This window comes from Atractosteus spatula, chromosome 5, assembly GCF_055471065.1.
Source record: "Atractosteus spatula isolate fAtrSpa1 chromosome 5, fAtrSpa1.hap1, whole genome shotgun sequence".
Classification (NCBI taxonomy): domain Eukaryota; kingdom Metazoa; phylum Chordata; class Actinopteri; order Semionotiformes; family Lepisosteidae; genus Atractosteus; species Atractosteus spatula.
This window is the reverse complement of record NC_142710.1, coordinates 42,629,260-42,647,184: the sequence shown is the minus strand read 5'-3', so window position 1 is coordinate 42,647,184 and position 17,925 is coordinate 42,629,260. Positions and strand designations below refer to the sequence as shown.

At 43.4% G+C, this 17,925-nt stretch overlaps 2 protein-coding genes across 5 annotated transcripts in view; both read right to left on the bottom strand.

Moving 5' to 3' along the window:
- Positions 1-9,558, bottom strand: part of sema4gb (sema domain, immunoglobulin domain (Ig), transmembrane domain (TM) and short cytoplasmic domain, (semaphorin) 4Gb) — a 61,659-nt gene extending 52,101 nt beyond the window's left edge. Inside the window, exon 1 of the mRNA XM_088917075.1 lies at positions 9,427-9,558. The gene's annotated coding sequence lies outside the window, so the exon portion shown is untranslated. The remainder of the gene's footprint in view (positions 1-9,426) is intronic.
- Positions 9,559-11,832: 2,274 nt separating this feature from the next.
- LOC148835119 (uncharacterized) overlaps positions 11,833-17,925 on the bottom strand; it is a 29,771-nt gene continuing 23,678 nt past the window's right edge. For all 4 annotated transcript variants that reach the window (XM_088917934.1, XM_088917933.1, XM_088917935.1 and 1 more), the window contains 4 exons: positions 17,104-17,181; positions 16,595-16,681; positions 16,316-16,384; positions 11,833-14,724 (listed from right to left, as the gene is read on the bottom strand). In XM_088917934.1, the coding sequence (XP_088774060.1) occupies positions 14,536-14,724; positions 16,316-16,384; positions 16,595-16,681; positions 17,104-17,181 (423 nt within the window). In that variant the 3' untranslated portion in view covers positions 11,833-14,535. The remainder of the gene's footprint in view (positions 14,725-16,315; positions 16,385-16,594; positions 16,682-17,103; positions 17,182-17,925) is intronic.

Genomic DNA, 17,925 nt, shown 5'->3' with positions numbered 1-17,925 from the left:
ACCACTGCACAGATACTGTAAATTAACAGTTAATTCAATAAGTACCACATTAAAATACATAAAACAAGAGTGGAGAACCAGAAACACCTACACAGAAGGTTTAGTAGGAGTTTGGACATTAATTGTATAGTATATTAATGTTAGTTATCAACCATTGTTAATGTATATTTAATATGTCCATGTTAATATGCTAATAAAAATAATACATACATGCTCTGAGGACGATGTGATTGAACATAAAAAATCGGTTTGCTGTCTGATTGCAGTTCCATCTTGTCTCTGATTAATTTAACAGGATTCCTACTGAGTACTCTCATTTGGCTTTCCCAGAAGATAATTTATTTCTAAAGGCTTTTAAGTACATTCATAATAATGCACAGGTTGCCGTTCATCTATCAATATGATTGCTTGTTGTTATATTTGTAATATAAATTGTAAAAGTGCTAACAAAGACTCAGAATAAAGAAGATCCGCAGCGCACAGACCTACCTCGGACAGTTTAGAGACCAGGTGTAAGAGCAGGCAGCTGCTCTGAATTGTCGTTCAAATTCCATATGATTCCTGCTGTCCTAAGAAGCGAGTGAAAAGGTAGATCAGTCACTCATCAAGCGTGGAGCAGCTCTCTGTGCTCCAGCCGTGTCACACTGAGGGTCCTCTAAAAGCACCTGGAGCCGTCGGTGTGTGCGTGCGGGAATCTGGCACAGGCCCAGAATCCTCCTGGCCTTGCCTGGACTGTGGACACACAGGCGCAGATCAGAGCGCCCGAGTCGAGCCCCGTCAGCCTGGCACTTCGTCACCAGCTGCTCCCCTCTGAGCGCCGCAACTCCACTATCAGCGCTCGTCTGGGAAATTCTGAACGAGCCGGAGCACTGGGGAACTGCGCTGCTCCGTGCAGATTTTTTTTAAAGCTGTCGCCATAACAACAGCTTGGGCTTCGCAGCTGCGACGCTGAAGAGCCACAGCGCACAGGAGCTGAGAAACCCTCACACGGGCACCGCTTGGAGGCTGTGGGCCTGCTCCAACGCGCAGGCTGTCTGGACATTTCGCGGCTGTCAAGATCGCTCCAGTCACCGGACAGTCTCTGACGCTACAGAGCTCCAATCGGGAGAAAACTGAGGAGCGAGCTGCTCTGAGTTCGAGGGTGACACACGGGTCAGTCCATTTTTATTGCACACATCGGCCACTTGTGGGTTAGCATCACTACTCTCAACAGAGCCATGTTGTGGTATATGCTTCCAAGCACAATTTCATTACATGAAAACATTAATTCCTACACAGCAAACAAAGAGAGACTTAGTGTACATTTCAAACCTTACAAGTTTACAGTAACAGATCGTATGGGAAGCATAGCAATGACTGCCAGTCAGTGCGGAGGTAGCCTTAAGAGAATATGGAGAAACCATAGCTAGAGCTTCGGAAAATCACACGGCTACAAGAGCCCCCAGCACTCAGTACTCACACGGGGACAGTCATCTGTGGATCAGATCTGTTTATTCAAAGAAACCAGCGTACCAGCTTCGATAACATGACTTGATAGATTGTCCCATAGTCCCCCAATCATCTGTGTAAAGATATGTCTCTTATTCTAAGATTTAAAGGCACGTCCAAAGAGTTTCCACTTCTGTCTTCCAAGCTGCCACTTTCCACAAATTCACATCAAACATCCAGCTTCTGCAGTCAGAGTGATTACAATCTCTTCACACACACCTCTCTTGACAGTGCCTACAGACATGCCAGCCTAGATTCTAGACTTGTTTACATAATCACTTATTGCCTGGAAAACAGAAGGCGTGCTATGCGCCAGGCAAAGCTCACAAGACAAACTTTACTGGCAAGTGTTTTTTTTGCTATTCTGGTGCCGGCTGTTCAAGACACCTTTGGAATTTCACAAGGAAAGGGTATGAAAGCAGAAGAGCTGCTGGCAGAGACAGGCTTTTCGAAAATCGGTCAACATCAAGCTGGGAACAGAGTGCAGCACAGACCAGGGTTCTGGACCTGGAACAGGAGGGTTGTGGGTTCAAATCCCAGGTGTGACACTGCTTGTTGACCTTCACAGCACTTCACCTGAATTGCTTCTTCTCCTGAAATCCATCCACCCATTTTCTAACTGCTTCTTCCGATACGGGCTCACAGGGGAGCTGGAGCCTATGCCAGCAAGCAATGGGCACAGAACAGGGTACATCAGTGCACCAGTCAATCACAAAGCACGCACAGATACTCACACCAGAGCCAATTTTCCCAGAAGAGAACTAATATAGTTTGTCTGTGGACTGTGGGAGAAAACCAGAGCACCATGAAGACACCCACACAAACGCAGGAAGAGCATACAAACTCCACACAGACAGCCCCCATGTCCAGAACTGAACCCAGGCAATGCTAACCACGGCACCACTGCGCTGCCGTCTTCTCCGAAAATATTCCAATAAAATACCCAGCTGAATAAATGAGTGCAAATCCTTGCAGATGCGATCCTTGATTCAATCACCACACAGGCTGGGTGGGTTGAATGTAACTGTTCTTAAACTTCAGTCCTTTTGGATAAAAGCAACAGACTGATACAAGAGCAATAATAAAGCGTTGATAGTAAGAGAATGAGACGAGCTCTAAATCACCGCTGCTGAAAAGATCTGTCAACCAAGAAAACGTCTGTAAATTAGGCTAGCGTCCATTAATAGCCAGTGGCTGATTAAATTAACACAGGGAACGAATTTTAAACAGGAACAACACCAAGCTTTCTTGAAACTGAAGATCTTATCTGTGAGAGAACTCTTGCAGAATTGCTGTCAGTTCCAACAGAGGAGACAAAAAATGATACCCAGAAATCCCCAGTGGCACTGGGATCAGGGTCATGGTCAGGCTCAGGGTCAGGATCGGGGTCAGGATCAGGCTTCTGGAGGCCACGCATTCTTGCCTTGGATCTGCCAGGAGTTCCCTTGCTTGAATTGGCCCAGTTGTTTGACTGAAACTAAAACTCTTTTTAGTAACGAAAACTTTTTGTCCTAAGGATGCTCATCAGGGTCTTGGCTTTGGATCAATGCACCTGTCATGCTTTTTAAAGAGCCTGAACAAATGTGGTGTCTCATTGATCAATAACTGCTGTACATCAACGAGCACACGTGTGGTTTGCTCAGGGGTCAGGATACGATCTGCTGTGTGTCAGCCATGTCCTTGAACCGGGAACTGCAAAACGATGTCCCACAAATACACTGCAGCTGGTCATGTGACCCAGTGCCTGGTCACGTGACCCAGGAGGTTTGAGGTTGACTGGGAGCTTCCAGAGCTGTGGCTGCTTGTCCTGCTAAACACCCCCTATAAAGAGAGCAAAAATCAAGCCCCCCGACACCCACCACCCACAAACACTGCACTTTTCTGTTAGCTTGTAATTGACGAAACAGGGGGAGATATGGACAGCAGCAAGACACACCTGTCTTTAAAAATAAAGCATTGCAGTTCTGGCTCTTCCATGAAACGTGCTCATCAGCGAGCAACACGTGCCATTTCGGGGTCCAGTGGTGGCCTCAGCAGGTGTTTCAATATAAGACCCCAGGCAAACACTGGGGTTGAAAAGGAAAAACCAACAGAACTTTCATTACTTCTGCGTGCTTTTGGTTTCACTTGTTTAGACGGCTATCTTTCAGCTGGAGCGGAGAGGCGAGGGTGTTTCGCCACACTGGCGCGCTCTCTCCTCTCTCTCGGGGAGTCCTGGTGAAGGGGGCGGACAACCGCAGCCCTGCTGCACAGAGTGACACCCGAGCAGCTCGTCCAGGGGCCAGGGTTCGACCTGCAGTCTCTCGGGCCTCCTCCTCTGCCGAGCGCATGCTCATGTCACCCAGGGGAGTTCACACACCAGTCAGGCGTGTGTTAGTCAGGATGGCCGAGCGGTCTAAGGTGCTGCATTCAGGTCGCAGTCTCCCCTAGAGGCATGGGTTCAAATCCCACTCCTGACACAGAGCTTTTATGGGGCGGAGCGGTGGCTCTGTGGCTAAAGATCTGGGCCTGTGACTGGAAAGTTGCTGGTTCAAATCCCACAGCCAGCAGAGGAATCCTACTCCGTTGGGCCCCTGAGCAAGGCCCTTAACCCCAACTGCTCCAGGGGTGCTGTACAATGGCTGACCCTGCACTCTGACCCCAAGCTTCTCTCCCTGTCTGTGTGTCTGTGTCTCATGGAGAGCAAGCTGGGGTATGCGAAAAGACGAATTCCTAATGCAAGAAATTGTATAGGGCTAATAAAGCAACATTATCATTATTATCATTATCAGTCAGGCACCAGGGGGTCACATCGTCCTAACCTCATCCCGAAAGAGCCGAAACCCAACCCAGCTTCGAGGCACAGTGTCGTCCCACCTGTGGCCACGAGCTGCTTTCGCAACCTGACAGACAGTGAAGTGTGTGAAGGCAGGAGAGCTGAGGAAGTGGATCTCCCTGATAACAGCCACTGCTCAGCAGCGGAGCCTTATGTAATGCAGAGCAGTAGAACAGCAGAACAAAAGCTCTGTTCAACGAGGTGGCACAGTAGACTTACATAACAGACTGAGCTGCAAATCGGGATATTCATAACCAGACTGAAGTGTGTAACAGCGCTGTATCATCTGGGTGCTTGAATAAAGCAAAGGGTCACGCACTGTCACCAGAGTCTGCAGCATTCTTTTCTAAGACTTCCAGTCACAGAGGTGATTATCTGGAGTTTATCTGACTCCTCAAGAGAAACGATCCTAAACTGCAAATATAATTTACACACAAAGGCCAGATGGGCATCAAGAATGATCAACTGCATTTTCTTTTCCATATAATCCGCAGGCTTTTAAAAGCTGAAGGGCCAAAGCTTATGTCTGAGGTTCTCTGGGAGATAAATTGCTTTACTGATCAATCGATAGCAGCACAAAGGGTCCAGCTGAAAGAAATGATGCAACAAAGGAGGAGATTCAGCACTGATCTTCTCAGCTTTGGGGAATTGACCAGAACATTAGGAATACAGGGGCGGCACAGTGGAGCAGAGGTTAGCGCTGCTGCGGTGCTGGGGTGCTGTCTGCGTGGAGCTTGTATGTTCTGCTTGTGTTCACCTGCAGTTTACTCCCACAGTTAACTGGCTTCTGGGAAAACTGGCCCTGGTGCGAGTGTCTGTGTGTCTGCCTTGCACTGGACTGGCGTCTCATCCAGCGTGTATCCTGCCTTGTTCCCATTTCTTGACAAAATACGCTCTGGCTCCCTGAATTGGAAGTGATTAGAAAATGAATGAAGAATACTTTGCGGAAGAAATCGCCATTGTGTTTGCGTGTTTTCCATCCAAGGCATGATAATACATGGGTGTTTAAAAGTCAACTTCCCTCTTCTTCACTCCCAGATATTGTCCACAAGTGATATCTTGTTTTTTGTTTTTGGAGTTCACAAGTAGCCCTTTTAAAGTACATCTCCAGAATCACAGAGCAATGACAACCCTGTGCCAGCTGGTCAGGATCACTGCAGTGCAATGCGGAGTCAACCACAATCCGCTGCACCTCGAAGGGCACTGATACGTGCTTCTAACCTGATGGCACGGCACCTGAACCTGGACATCCAGGACACTCAGAGTGGACACGGAGAGCACAGGATTTACAGAGGTTCCAGCGTCAGGGCAGTCGCACTTTGACAAATAGTCCTCAACCAAAGGACATCTCTGATCTAACAGAGTGCAGGGCTACAACTCCAGGTTCACATTCGATCACTTCTATTGAATCAGTAAGCGTCTGTTTCTAGCAGTCTTTTTCCACTGGAGTGGACTGCAGTTGATGCGTATTGACACACTGCTGTCAGACAGCCCACAGGAGCTGCAGTCCTCAGCCAGACAGACTCACACAGAAGCACCCAAAGGCAGGACCCTGGTCCAGTCCCCTGTGCTATCATTGTCACCTGAACTCACCAGAACGGAATCACTGACATGCATTCAATCAATTAGCTTTAGTTTGCTGCTTTTTCTCTGGTTCCTTCTGAGGGAATCCGGGCCTGGGTTGGGGTCAATTCCCTGAGGTTTTCTATCTCAATTCCCCTTTTTCCAACCCCGTTCCCAAAATCCCACATCCTCTTTTACAGTCAATTGGACTTGGAACTGGGAATGGGTCTGAAAAGAGAGAACAGGAACCTAAAAAATTAGAATTGATCTGAACCCTGAATCCAGCCCAGGTTATTGCTTCTTTGCAACATAGGTCTATAAACATATTAACAAAATAATTCTATATGCGATATATTTTTCTTGGGGGTCTGAAAAACAAAATTCTCTCTTTAACATTTCTGCCCTCTGGCTGTGTGGCTTTTCCACTACAGTGTAGAGGGAGAATTAGGGGTCTTTAAGAATGTGGGAGCAGCTTCAGACACACAAAACAGGCACAGGTACTGAAATAACATCCAGCCGCTCAGCCACAGTCCTCACTGTGACTTTAAGCAGAAATTCTAACTTTTCCCTGAGTTTCCAAATGACAGATCCCACACTGTCTCCTGAGGTATTGTGTTACACTGACCCTCCAGGGGTGGGAACCCAGGGTTAATATCTCACTACAGCGCAGCTTCGAGAATAAGATGCCATTCATCGAGAGTCACAGATAAGACTCCAGCCGCACAGTAACCTGATCCATTTCAGGTTTTTCTAGCTGCTACCGCTGCTCTTGCGCAAGTTACCCTGATGAAGCAGAAAAACAATCAGGCGAAATACCACCAACCTGTTTATGCAAATTGAATTCCAAAAAGGGAGCAAGGTCAAAATATCCCAGAAAAAATACAGTAGGTTTTGGATTCAATATAATGAGCTGTAAACTGCAAAGTCTAAACGGGATCAAACAGTCCTGCAATGCACGGCTTATCTGTTTGCCTACTTTTATATCACAATATCCCAAAGCTGCAATAATTTCCCGCACCTGATCACACACAGTAAGTTATAAGGCAAAGATGAGGATCCAAACCCCACTTACATCTGAACTAGCACCACTCGAGTGTTTCCAGGAAGGACCTCACTCTACAAGCATTGCGAAAAGCACATTAATCTCATTTCACTGGGTGAAAAAGCAGCATGAGAAAGCCTTGTCGTTGTAATGGGGTCACTTGTAGAAACCTTTCGAGGTGGAAACCATGGTGCACTGCAGAAACAAAGCCTCTCTCTCACAATGCTAATTATCGTGGTTCATTTTCACCGTGAGCACTAGCACAGCAATTACCAGGACAAAGTGTGGCACTGAAGTTAGCTGCCAGTACATATGCTTTGGTTTATTCCAAACTACGATATTTAATTTTGTTCATAGAATCCTGTAGTACAACACTTACTCAATTGGGTTTAAGAGGGAGAAGAAAGACCATTAATCTGCATTAAGCCATAATAGACAATTCTGAGTGGGATTCTCCCAGCCCATTGGGTCATTTTTCAGAACTTTCTAGAACAAAACAAGCAAGCCAAGACACTTAATTTCACTGGAGGTACTGTTACATTTCCTTGGAACTAACACTTCAATGTACTAGTCCAGAACACACTCCTGCAGAGACCTGCGAGACCCCAAACGTTACTCCTCCCCATCCATTTTCTAACAGCTTCTTTCAATACAAGGTGCTGGGGGAGCTGCAGCGTATCCCAGCAAGCAATGGGTGAAAGGCAAGGTACGCCCTGGATGGGACACCAGTCCATCGCAGGGCAGGCAGACACAAACACACCCACACTCACGCACACATGGAAACCTGGAGGAAACCCCACAAGTAAGGAGAGAACATGCAAACACCATGCAGACAGCACCCCAGATATTGAACCCAGGGCCCTAGCACTGCAAGGCAGCAATGCTGACCACTGCTCCACAGTGCCACTCTAGTTCTACCAGTTCTGGCTGAAGCCATATGAAGCACCTTTCTTGCAAATCCACCTTAATTCTTCCTTCAGGTCAATGTGATGCGATACATGCAATAATTGCTAGAATGCTACAAATTAACAGGTTGAACTCTGGAGCCACTACACAATTAACTTAAAGAGCTTGTGCTCAAATGGACAAATTATCGTTTGGCTATGAAAGGTCTTTTTCTCCATTCAAAAAACGATTAAATTGGCTTTTCCGTGAAGAGAAAACTAACGTTTCACATTGCGTCATGTGAAAAAAGGTGGGAGCATCAAAGTTCGGTTGCCAAACAAAAAAACTGAACTGAACTGGTAACAGCTCAATCCATTCGGAAAAAAGACAGAGTACAGTTCGCTTCAGAAACATGAATGCAAACCAAAACACAAATGTGTTATATACTAACAGCTACAGAAAAGGACGTTCCTGGATATTTCTGCACAAACAAGTTAGGCAACACTGTCCAAAGGTAACAAAACAGACAGAAAAGGAAAATGGATTCAGCAAAATTTAGATGGATCCCCGATAGAACACTGAAATCTCTCCAATTTTTTTTTTACAGAGGCTGAGAGATAGAAAGCTTACAAGCAGCAGTGTCGACATAAAAAACGGTGCATCTCATGTATTTTTAAAAAAAGCACACAAAGGATAACTAACTTTATGTATCTAATGTACCCTGCAATGAACAGATCTACTCTAAAATCCAGATTCACGTGATGATTGTAGTGTGGATACAAGTGGTCTGAGTCTCCCGAAATCAAAGGAAGTAAAGCAAGAAAAACTCAGCTGAGTAAGCAGTCATTGTTTCAATTCAAGCCATCCCGTCCAACAGCCCGAGTTAGGAGAAGTAATGTGGAGGAGTGACTAGGGGCCCCGGGGCTCTCGACCAGAGGGTTGTGGGTTTAAATCTCTGGTGAGGCACAGCTGTACCCTTAAGCCGAGTACAGTACTTTAATTACATCGCTTCATGAAAATATACCTATTGTATCAACGGGTGCGGATGTAAGTGACTGAATACTGCGCTAGGCGCCCGGTAAGCAGATCGGCAACGTCACTGGGACCACTTCCTTAACCTGGGCTGTGGGACACGGGCACCTCCAGCACAGCCTGGGAGCACAATTAATACGGGCACGTGCACGCGATGCTCCAGTCCCACCGATCAAAACGCACTCGCGCAGCTCCGGTATCGCAAGCAAGTTTCGTATATGAAGCATTTCGTGATTTTTATCTATGGCAAATCGACGTGTTTGCATGATTGTTCTAATAGGACTCCACACTTCAACTCTGCATTGAAAAGACGCTACACAAAATACATACTAACGATAAATGCACTCGATGTACAAGTTAAAATCTGTGTATCAAAAATATGATGGATTTTAATAGGTATTCCATATATAAAATAAACATATACATTGACCTTCAAATGCAGATAGAATAAACGGCTTGTTTTGTTCTGTGATCGGCGGAGTAGCTATTCCCCATATGGTTGCTATAGCAAGCTGTTCGCTACGCGGCACACCGCAGGTTTAATTAAAACGAATTGTACAAGGATTTAAACATTAAAGACGTCGTAAGCTTGGGGACTTACCTGTTTATTATTGGCGCAGAGCGAAAAGTGTCACTGGGCGAAACCAGAGACGGGTTTTCTTGCTCCTTCGGTTCCTGTGTGTGACGCTTCTTTCAAAACCCCGGTGTCGCACAACAGCGGAGCACTGGACCTGCAAGCGAGCGAGACTCGCTTCAGCTCAGCAGTCCAGGACCGGCGCCCCCAGGTGTCTGAAGACACGCCTCTGCTCGTTAATATTTATTCCAGTCGCCGGGGCAGAACAAGGCTAGTTTTGACCCCTGTCCTCTCCAGCACGACGGTGCGCAAAGAGAAGTCTCTTGACGCAATATGGTCAGTTCTGCTGTGTTATATGCAGTTTATGTGTTATTTTCCCACACTTGAGGAAGACATCGATTAAAGACAGAAAAGTGAAAAGGTGCCAGGCACGGAGAACCCGAGTATAATATCGGTCAAGGTGATAAAAAATTGATAGCCCTCACTACCTCACCTGTTACATATAATGAAGATCTGTAGCGCGTGTAATCACCGCTTAACCTTTAAAAAACAAAAATAAAAAGTGTGCTGTTAAGCCAGTGTGAACTGTGAACGGTGTTTAGAAAAATAAAGCTGATCTCGCAAGTAAACGCAAAATGCGACAGGGAATCGACATTACTATATTGATACCACTGTCCAAAATAAAACTCGGGCAAATTAATATTGCTTTACTTACATGAAGAAGGCGACTCGTTTGTGAAGAATGTCTTGAGGCCAACAAGAAAAACAAAACGGCGCTGAAGACTTAAAGAGCATGGTAGTGAGCTGGCACGTTGTCGCAATGCTCAAATAGCTCGCGACCCACCAAGGTGCGGGGTAAAGTCCTGGCAGAGGAAACCTGCCAGTTCGACTCCATAGCGTTGCCTCATCTTATCTAGGCTAGAGATTGACTAGAAATCAATCTTACAGCAAATAACACTACTCCTTCTAATGTCAAAAGCTAGGTCTTAAGATTAAGATTTTGACCTGCTAAGATCTTAGGTAGGTCACACAAAAAGTTCTTGCCGCTGTACAAAACACTCCGACAACAGCCATCATGCCTGAAGCAGGAATAGAGGAGAGGACAGCAGTGGACCTGAAGCAGGAATACAGGAGACTACAGAAGGTGACCTGAAGCAGGAATAGAGGAGAGGACAGCAGAGGACCTGAAGCAGGAATACAGGAGACTACAGAAGGTGACCTGAAGCAGGAATAGAGGAGGACAGCGAGGACCTGAAGCAGGAATAGAGGAGAGGACAGGAGGAGTCCTGAAGTATGAACACAGGAGACGATAGCAGGAGTCCTGAAGCAGGCTTGGCCAGTGTTGGTCCCACAGAATCACAATCTAGGTTTTATAGGTCACCTTAGACATTAGTTTCAATTCCCTCATAACTAGTGCACATTTTGGGATCAATTCAGCAATTTAACCAATGAGATAAGGAATGGGCAGCCCTGATCCAGCAGTAAGTACATATTCTTTCTGAATTACCTCTAAATTACAGTAATTAAATTGACATTGAACATGCTTACACAGTAAATTGTTTCCAAAAACTACTAACAATATGGTTAGGGCATTCAAGGACCAGACCTAGCCACCTGTAGTGCAATATTTGTCAAATGCAGTTCTTGAAGGCCACGGCTGTCGTGGTGTACCCTGTTGCTTGCCAGGATAGGCTCCAGCTGCCCCAAGACCCTGAATTAGAGAAAGCAGTTCAATGATGGGTGAATGGGATTCCAGCTCCCATGTGTTTCACATACAGCAGGGTCAGTGAATAAGACCAGACCTACTAAAACAGCAGCAGAAAGCCCATCTTCAGCTGTGACTCCAGACTTTGTATTTGACCTATAAAGGGCAGGGATCAGTCAAGGGGGCACATCACACTCAAATTCAATCTTTATGAAGAACCATCTCAACACACTGTACAAATGAACGATGAAATAACATTGGAAACCTGAACTCCTTTGAAAGAATACTGAAATACTAATAAAACAGAATTAAAATATTGTCAAAAGGATTAGTATTCACTCGTGATTTAAAAGTGCTGCCTTGCAAGATTGAATATGGGCCAGTTGATCATCCACAACCTTGAAGCAACTTAAAACTTTTTAAAATATCTAAGTTTATACTCATACCCGTTTCTGATCTCATAAAGCATTTTAAGAAACAGAGATGGTATTTTGTTTTATAAATAAATGAATGTTATATGAATGGATCACATCGAATGTAGAGAGCCATGTGGCAAGGACTTCAAACTTTGAACTGGTATTTTACTGCCACCTGCTGGCTAACAGAGCAACTGAGTTTGAACAGTGATTGCTTTGGGGCTCCTTGCAGACAACCTTCTTGGTCTGTTTTCAAACCCCCTAATAAGGACTTTGCTGACAATGCATCACTGATTACAAATAAGCAGAACAGACATTGTGAAACTTTTTAATTCCATACCTTGTAAAAAAAACAAACCCAAAAGGCTGCATAAATATAGGGAAATCCAAAAACTTTTCCATTTAAAGACATTATACATTATAGGGACTACTATTGTCCTGACAAAAGTAGAATCTTGCTTAACTTTACAATTCAAACATAGGCCCCATTTCCACATACAACAATGACAATGCAGGTGCTACTACATGAGGACACCACAAGGCTGATGAGATATTGCCAGTGATGCTCTGTCAAATAAATATGTTTAACAATTCATTTTACATTCAGTTTGCATTGAGGCATAGTGCATTGCTATTGTCTTTGCTTGGAAACTAGGCAAGAGAAAAGCTCTGAAAGGACAAGACTCTTGCAGTGGAAGTCAGGTGTTTACTTACATCTATGCAGTTCAGAGACAGATATTGAAGGTATTAGTGGGGTCAAAAAAGGCAGATGACCATTGTGTGCTTAACAAAAAAAGTCAAACATTGCAGTGAAAACATTCAAAAAACGAAGCCAATATACTTCCCTCAACAGGGGCTGTGTTTGAGTTCTCTTTAGGAAAATAACCTTCGTTCCTGATGTGGGGGAATGAATGCCACCCTCCCCCCACCTCTTTGCAGATTCCAAGAATTTGAGACAAATAGGAAAGATGTAACTATTACAGAACGTAAAAATAAGTACTAACTCTCATTTATCAAAAGTATTATCTAGACAGAACCTCTCCATCCACTACTTAGGACACACCAAAACATTTAGAAAAACTTTAAAAAACATTTGTAACTTTTCAAGGTAGAAGAGTTTAAAGATTTCTGGTATAGCCAAATATATACACATAAATAAAAATATGCAGTAAATAACAGCAGCATGGCTTAAAGTGTGCTACAACTCTAGTCACACTTTGGGGCTAAAATAAAGCTTTTTTTAAAAAAATTGAACAATTTAAAGATTCAAAGTGCAGTGGTTCAAAATGTACACAAAAGCAGCCCATAGTCCTTGTACCAACTGGGACTCATTCTAAAAAAAGGGACATAAAACAGAAGAGGCGCTCAAACAGATCTGTGCTGCACAGAGAGAAAACAAGACTTTGTCTGATACCCCTGCAGTGAGGAAGCTATCCTGCACAAAGCTTGGCATTCATACTATTGATATAGGAATGCAATGTCAGTGTAATATAATGTCAATTTAGCAACCTTTGATGTGTTAAATTTCCTCAATCCTAAATGTATTTGATCATAATATTAAGGCTTTAAAACTCTTTCCAATGTATTTCATAGGACTGTTATCCTTTAAATTAATATTATGCCCACACTATAAGATTCACAGCTTATTGGAAAATACAGACTAGTTTTCTGCTCTAGACAAAAAGTAAAAACCTTAATCGATGTACTTGTTAGGAATCTGACGTTCTGTGTTCCTCCCATCAGGGAGCGTTCTTGGTACCTCTGTTGAGAACAACACAGACCAGGTGCTTCTCACACACACTACGAACACCTAAAGGCTAGTTACACATCTTGATTTTCTCACCAGGCCTCTAAAGCATCAATTCAGCTTTCAAGAAACAGCAAATGCCCTTGACACTTGTTCAGAGAGAACTCCAACATCCTGAAAGTAACAATTCAGTGCTCTAAGACACATTTATATCCATGGATATTCACAATCTCAAAGACTACTATGTTGGTTGCATTTAGCATAGACTATAAGACAAAATAAATGAAAATATATAAAAAACAGAAAGAGTCGACTATAAAGAGTTCAATATTTTTTGCTTACAAAATAAATGCTTATGATAACTGAAGGCTAGTTTAACTAGTATTAGCTCTAGACATTGCCTAGTCTTGTTAACTCTTGAACGTGTCTGGTGGGTCTTGAATAATTACTATCTACACTATGTTGGCATCACTACACTGCAGGGGAGGCCAGCAAAGTGAAATAAATCAACACAAATTAAGTTAAACTGAAAGCTTACAAAAATCAGTGGCTGTGACACTTAGAAGATCAGAGAGGCAGGAGAGCAGTCCTGACTATTCATTGTTAATTTATAAACCTATTGCATTGGTCCATAATATGGGAAAGATAAATGTGCAATTTTCCCTGTTTTACATATACAATATATTATGATGAAAGTTCATGATAGCATAAAAAAGTAAATGTGCATGTTTCTCAGTAGCTATCCAGCTGGCAATCAGATGGGACTGAACAAGCAGATTTTCAGGAATGAGGCAAGCACCTGGTTCACCAAAAAGTAGAACCAAATAGATCCCTGGCTATAAGTTAAAATTTTGAATATTGTCATAGCTCTGTATAGTGCTGTATATGTATAGGCTTTAGTTTTGACAATACATGTTCTAAAATTTAAGAGTAGAAAAAAACAATAGCTATTGAGCACTGCCGGATTTGGATTCTAATTTGAGTGATGTGTGGGACCTGTCCCAAGCAAACACCCAACTCGACACTGAGGCTGCTGGCACCACACAGATGCCTGAAGCCATGCAGTGCCTGTGCAGGACATTATGCCCTCAACACCTGAAAGTGAAGAGTAAATGAAGTTTACATGACAAAGGGTACAAAACACAGAGCTGCTAAGAAGACGGAATGGTGGTGAGAGTCCAACATTTGTTAAGGCACCAGTCTGTCAGAGCCCTTAAGTTTTTAAAACAAGTGTTCAACTGCATCGCCCCTGTTCAGAAGGTAATTACTTAGAAGAAATTCTCAAGTCCGCATGAGGGAAGAGACCCCTCGACCTCCACAGGGCTTGCACCAGCTTCCTCCAGTCCCATCTGCGGTGAGTCTTCTGTGGTGAGCAGCTCTTTCTGCTCTTCCTCTTCCTCGATACTGTGTGGCACGGCATCCTCTGGTGGAGGCTCCCAGTAGTCATACAGCTTGCCCTAGAGCAGGCACAGGAACTGAGTAACAGCAGCAAGACACATCCTTTCCTTTCCCATACGTTTTCAACCCCCCCTCATTTCATAAAAAAATATCTTTCGCAGGTGTCAGTTGCTCGAGGTTTTATATTTTCGCCCAAGGAGCAATACTATCACAATATATCGACTGTAGTTGGCTCTCGCCTCCTGTTTCACAGTGACCTTTTTTACACACTTAACATTGAAAATTCAGAGGCATTTCCATCGCAGAAGTGCCAACTCAAAATTGACTGTGTGCGGAGCTACAGTAACAGCAGCGTCCAATTTCTCTTTGTGAGTCTCCTCTCAGCAGATTGTTGTATTACTAAAGAGAAAGATTGGACTCCTACATGGAGAACTAGATCTGAGGATGGACCTATTGTCAGCAGTAAAACAACAGGTGAAATTAAGAACCAAGTCAGGGTGTTTGTACAGCACCAAAGAGTGACAATGTCAACCAATTCCTGGAAGATCACAGGATCGCCTTGCATTCTCTCCATCCAGCCACTGCTTTAGCTGGTTTAATTATAGGGCTCTGTATCACATCTGTACTTTGAGTTAAATAACACTCTGAAAATCAGCTTTTAAAAACCCTGAATATACAATGAATTTGTCATGTACAAAAACGACGTCAGTTAAGATGTCCAAGGATGAGCACCAGAAGAGCCTGTGTTCAGGACCTGAGCACAACACCTGGAAGAACAGTTTAACTCAGTTCCTATAGTGGCAGGATTCCTGTTGTCCAGTTGGAGGATGATCTAGAGAGCCCTGCTACACTGAATGAGAGCTCCCTCCAGTTATACACAGCGCAAACATCCACATCACTCTCAACACTTCATAGTCTGTGGTATAAAAGGTCAGGCTTGTGCATGAGCATCCATGGTCAAACTACAAGTCCTCGCTTTAATTGTGTCTGTTTAATTGTCTCCTTGGTATTTATCACATATATATGAGGTCTTCAGGAAAAGACAGACCATTTTATCAGGCTCACACAGCAGTTCTGACAAGTGTGGAGTGGGTGCTGTTGGAACAGCAAATGCCAAGAGATTTTATAAACAACCTAGGCAAACCAGTCATGTGGTTAGTCGCGGTCTCTATATTCTATGCTCTTTTTCTTTTGGGGAATCTTAAACAGCGAGTGCCCAGAACAGCCCAAGGACAACTGAAGACTTTAAGAGTCACAAGGGGCACTGTACAACAGCCTTCAGCTGCAGCAACACAACTTCAAAACAAGGACTGGCAAATTGTCCCCAACCTCTCAGAGTGGGTGGTGCACATTGAAAAATATTAATATGGAAAAAAAAATCCCAAAAATGTTTCCCAGTCTTCTACACATTAAAACTTAAAGAAAAATGCAAGATATTGCTAACAAGTTGTTTGAGCAAAAGAAAACACAAGGTCCTTTCCTGAAGAACCGAATGCCCTGTATTATGTGTGAGCTGATTTTAATATGGCAGTATGCTGGAAGCTGTCTACCACAACACTTTTCAGAGCACAAAATGTATGTAGAAACCAGGCATTTGAGCAACTGCACTGAACATTGAAATCCCAATATGGAGTAGTCAGAAGTCAATACCTGCTGAGGTCTGGATTTCTGAAGGAGAACTTGCCACCTTGTGTAGATCCGAGCAACAAAGTCCTTTACCTGCAAGAGAAGACATTTCCGACATGAACATTACTACCTCACGTGACCTTACCGCTGCTCAACCTGCAACAAGAAGGGCAGCACTCCCATCCACACCTGTCCACAGACCCTTCGGGACAACACATGGCACAGCTTTGATATCCCCAAAGACAGCGACCTTAACACACTTAACACACTTCAAAGCTAAAAAATCACAGACATTGTACCAACCTTGCTCCTGTACAGGAGCTTATCACTCTCCCTGATATCACACTTGATGTGTTTGTCCAGTTCAGCGGACAGGATCCGCAGCTGATCCTGAAAGGCAAGGATTGAAATATTATACCTTAAACCAACACCCATTTGTGTTGACAGAAATTGTCTTACCATTCCGGTCATTACCAGAGGATGAGCCAGTTAAAATAGTGTGTTGAAAAATCACTCTTTCAACATTTGACAAAATCTGGATTAAATTAATAAACGGTACATAAAAAAGATTATATTTTAAAGGACCCTCTCTGTCAGGTGCACTAACTTTTTTCAAGTCCTCCCCTGCAGAAACTTTCCTTCAGTGCTCAATTTCACTAAAATGACTTAAATCTACCAAATGGAAACAGTTGATGGAGGATTACATTAAAATGTGAATGATTCTAAAACTGGTTGACTTTTATTAAGAAAATAAATTTCTTAGTAGACTACAGATCAAAGTAAATCAAACCTTCAACCACCAAGACACTCACCCTCTGTTCAGGAGGAATGGAATCATAATTAGACACTTCATTTGTTAAGGCCAGCAGGCTGCTGCAGAGGTAATAGGCCTAGAACCAGCAAACACAAAGTCAGCACTTGGGAGTACACTCTTTAGCTACTAATATAAGCAATCCAGAAAGAATTAAAAACCTGTCACTAGAAAATTAGAACTCTACAACGTAACGTTTGTTTTTTTCCCACAAAACACTGCCATGTAAACGGATTCTTCTGTGTCATCAAAACAAAACTGTGCATACTTTCCACTTCTTGAAGACTATAGTCTACTGTATACTGCACTCACAAGGATACTAAGAGGCTGATAATTTTTGTACCCTTTTCCAGATCTATGCTTTTCAATCACAACTTACTTTGAAACCTCTTTAGTATTTATGATTCAGTCGTTACTGAAATTCACTGACCACGAAACTTTACAGACATCTTCAAATGTATTTATTCTGAAACCATGTAAACCTCTATTATTGCACGCAGAAGCCACTCAACCGTGTGGCCAGTTTAGGTAATTTTGTGTAACTAAACGTTTTGGCGCAGAAAAGGGATTGAATACTTTCGTAAATTGTGACTTTTCCACTTTTCTTGCATATATTATTCACTTCTTTCTTTTGTTTAGAATACATGGAGTATGTTGTATAGGAAACAAGTATTAATTGCTACTTCAAAGTGTCATGACTGCAGACTTTAGAGTAGTAAGATGTGAAAACTGTACAAAGGACCTGTGTACTTTTTTATGGTACTGTAGTTATTTTACAATCACTCTCTACAAACTAAGTCCTGACTCCTTTGGAGCCCCCTCT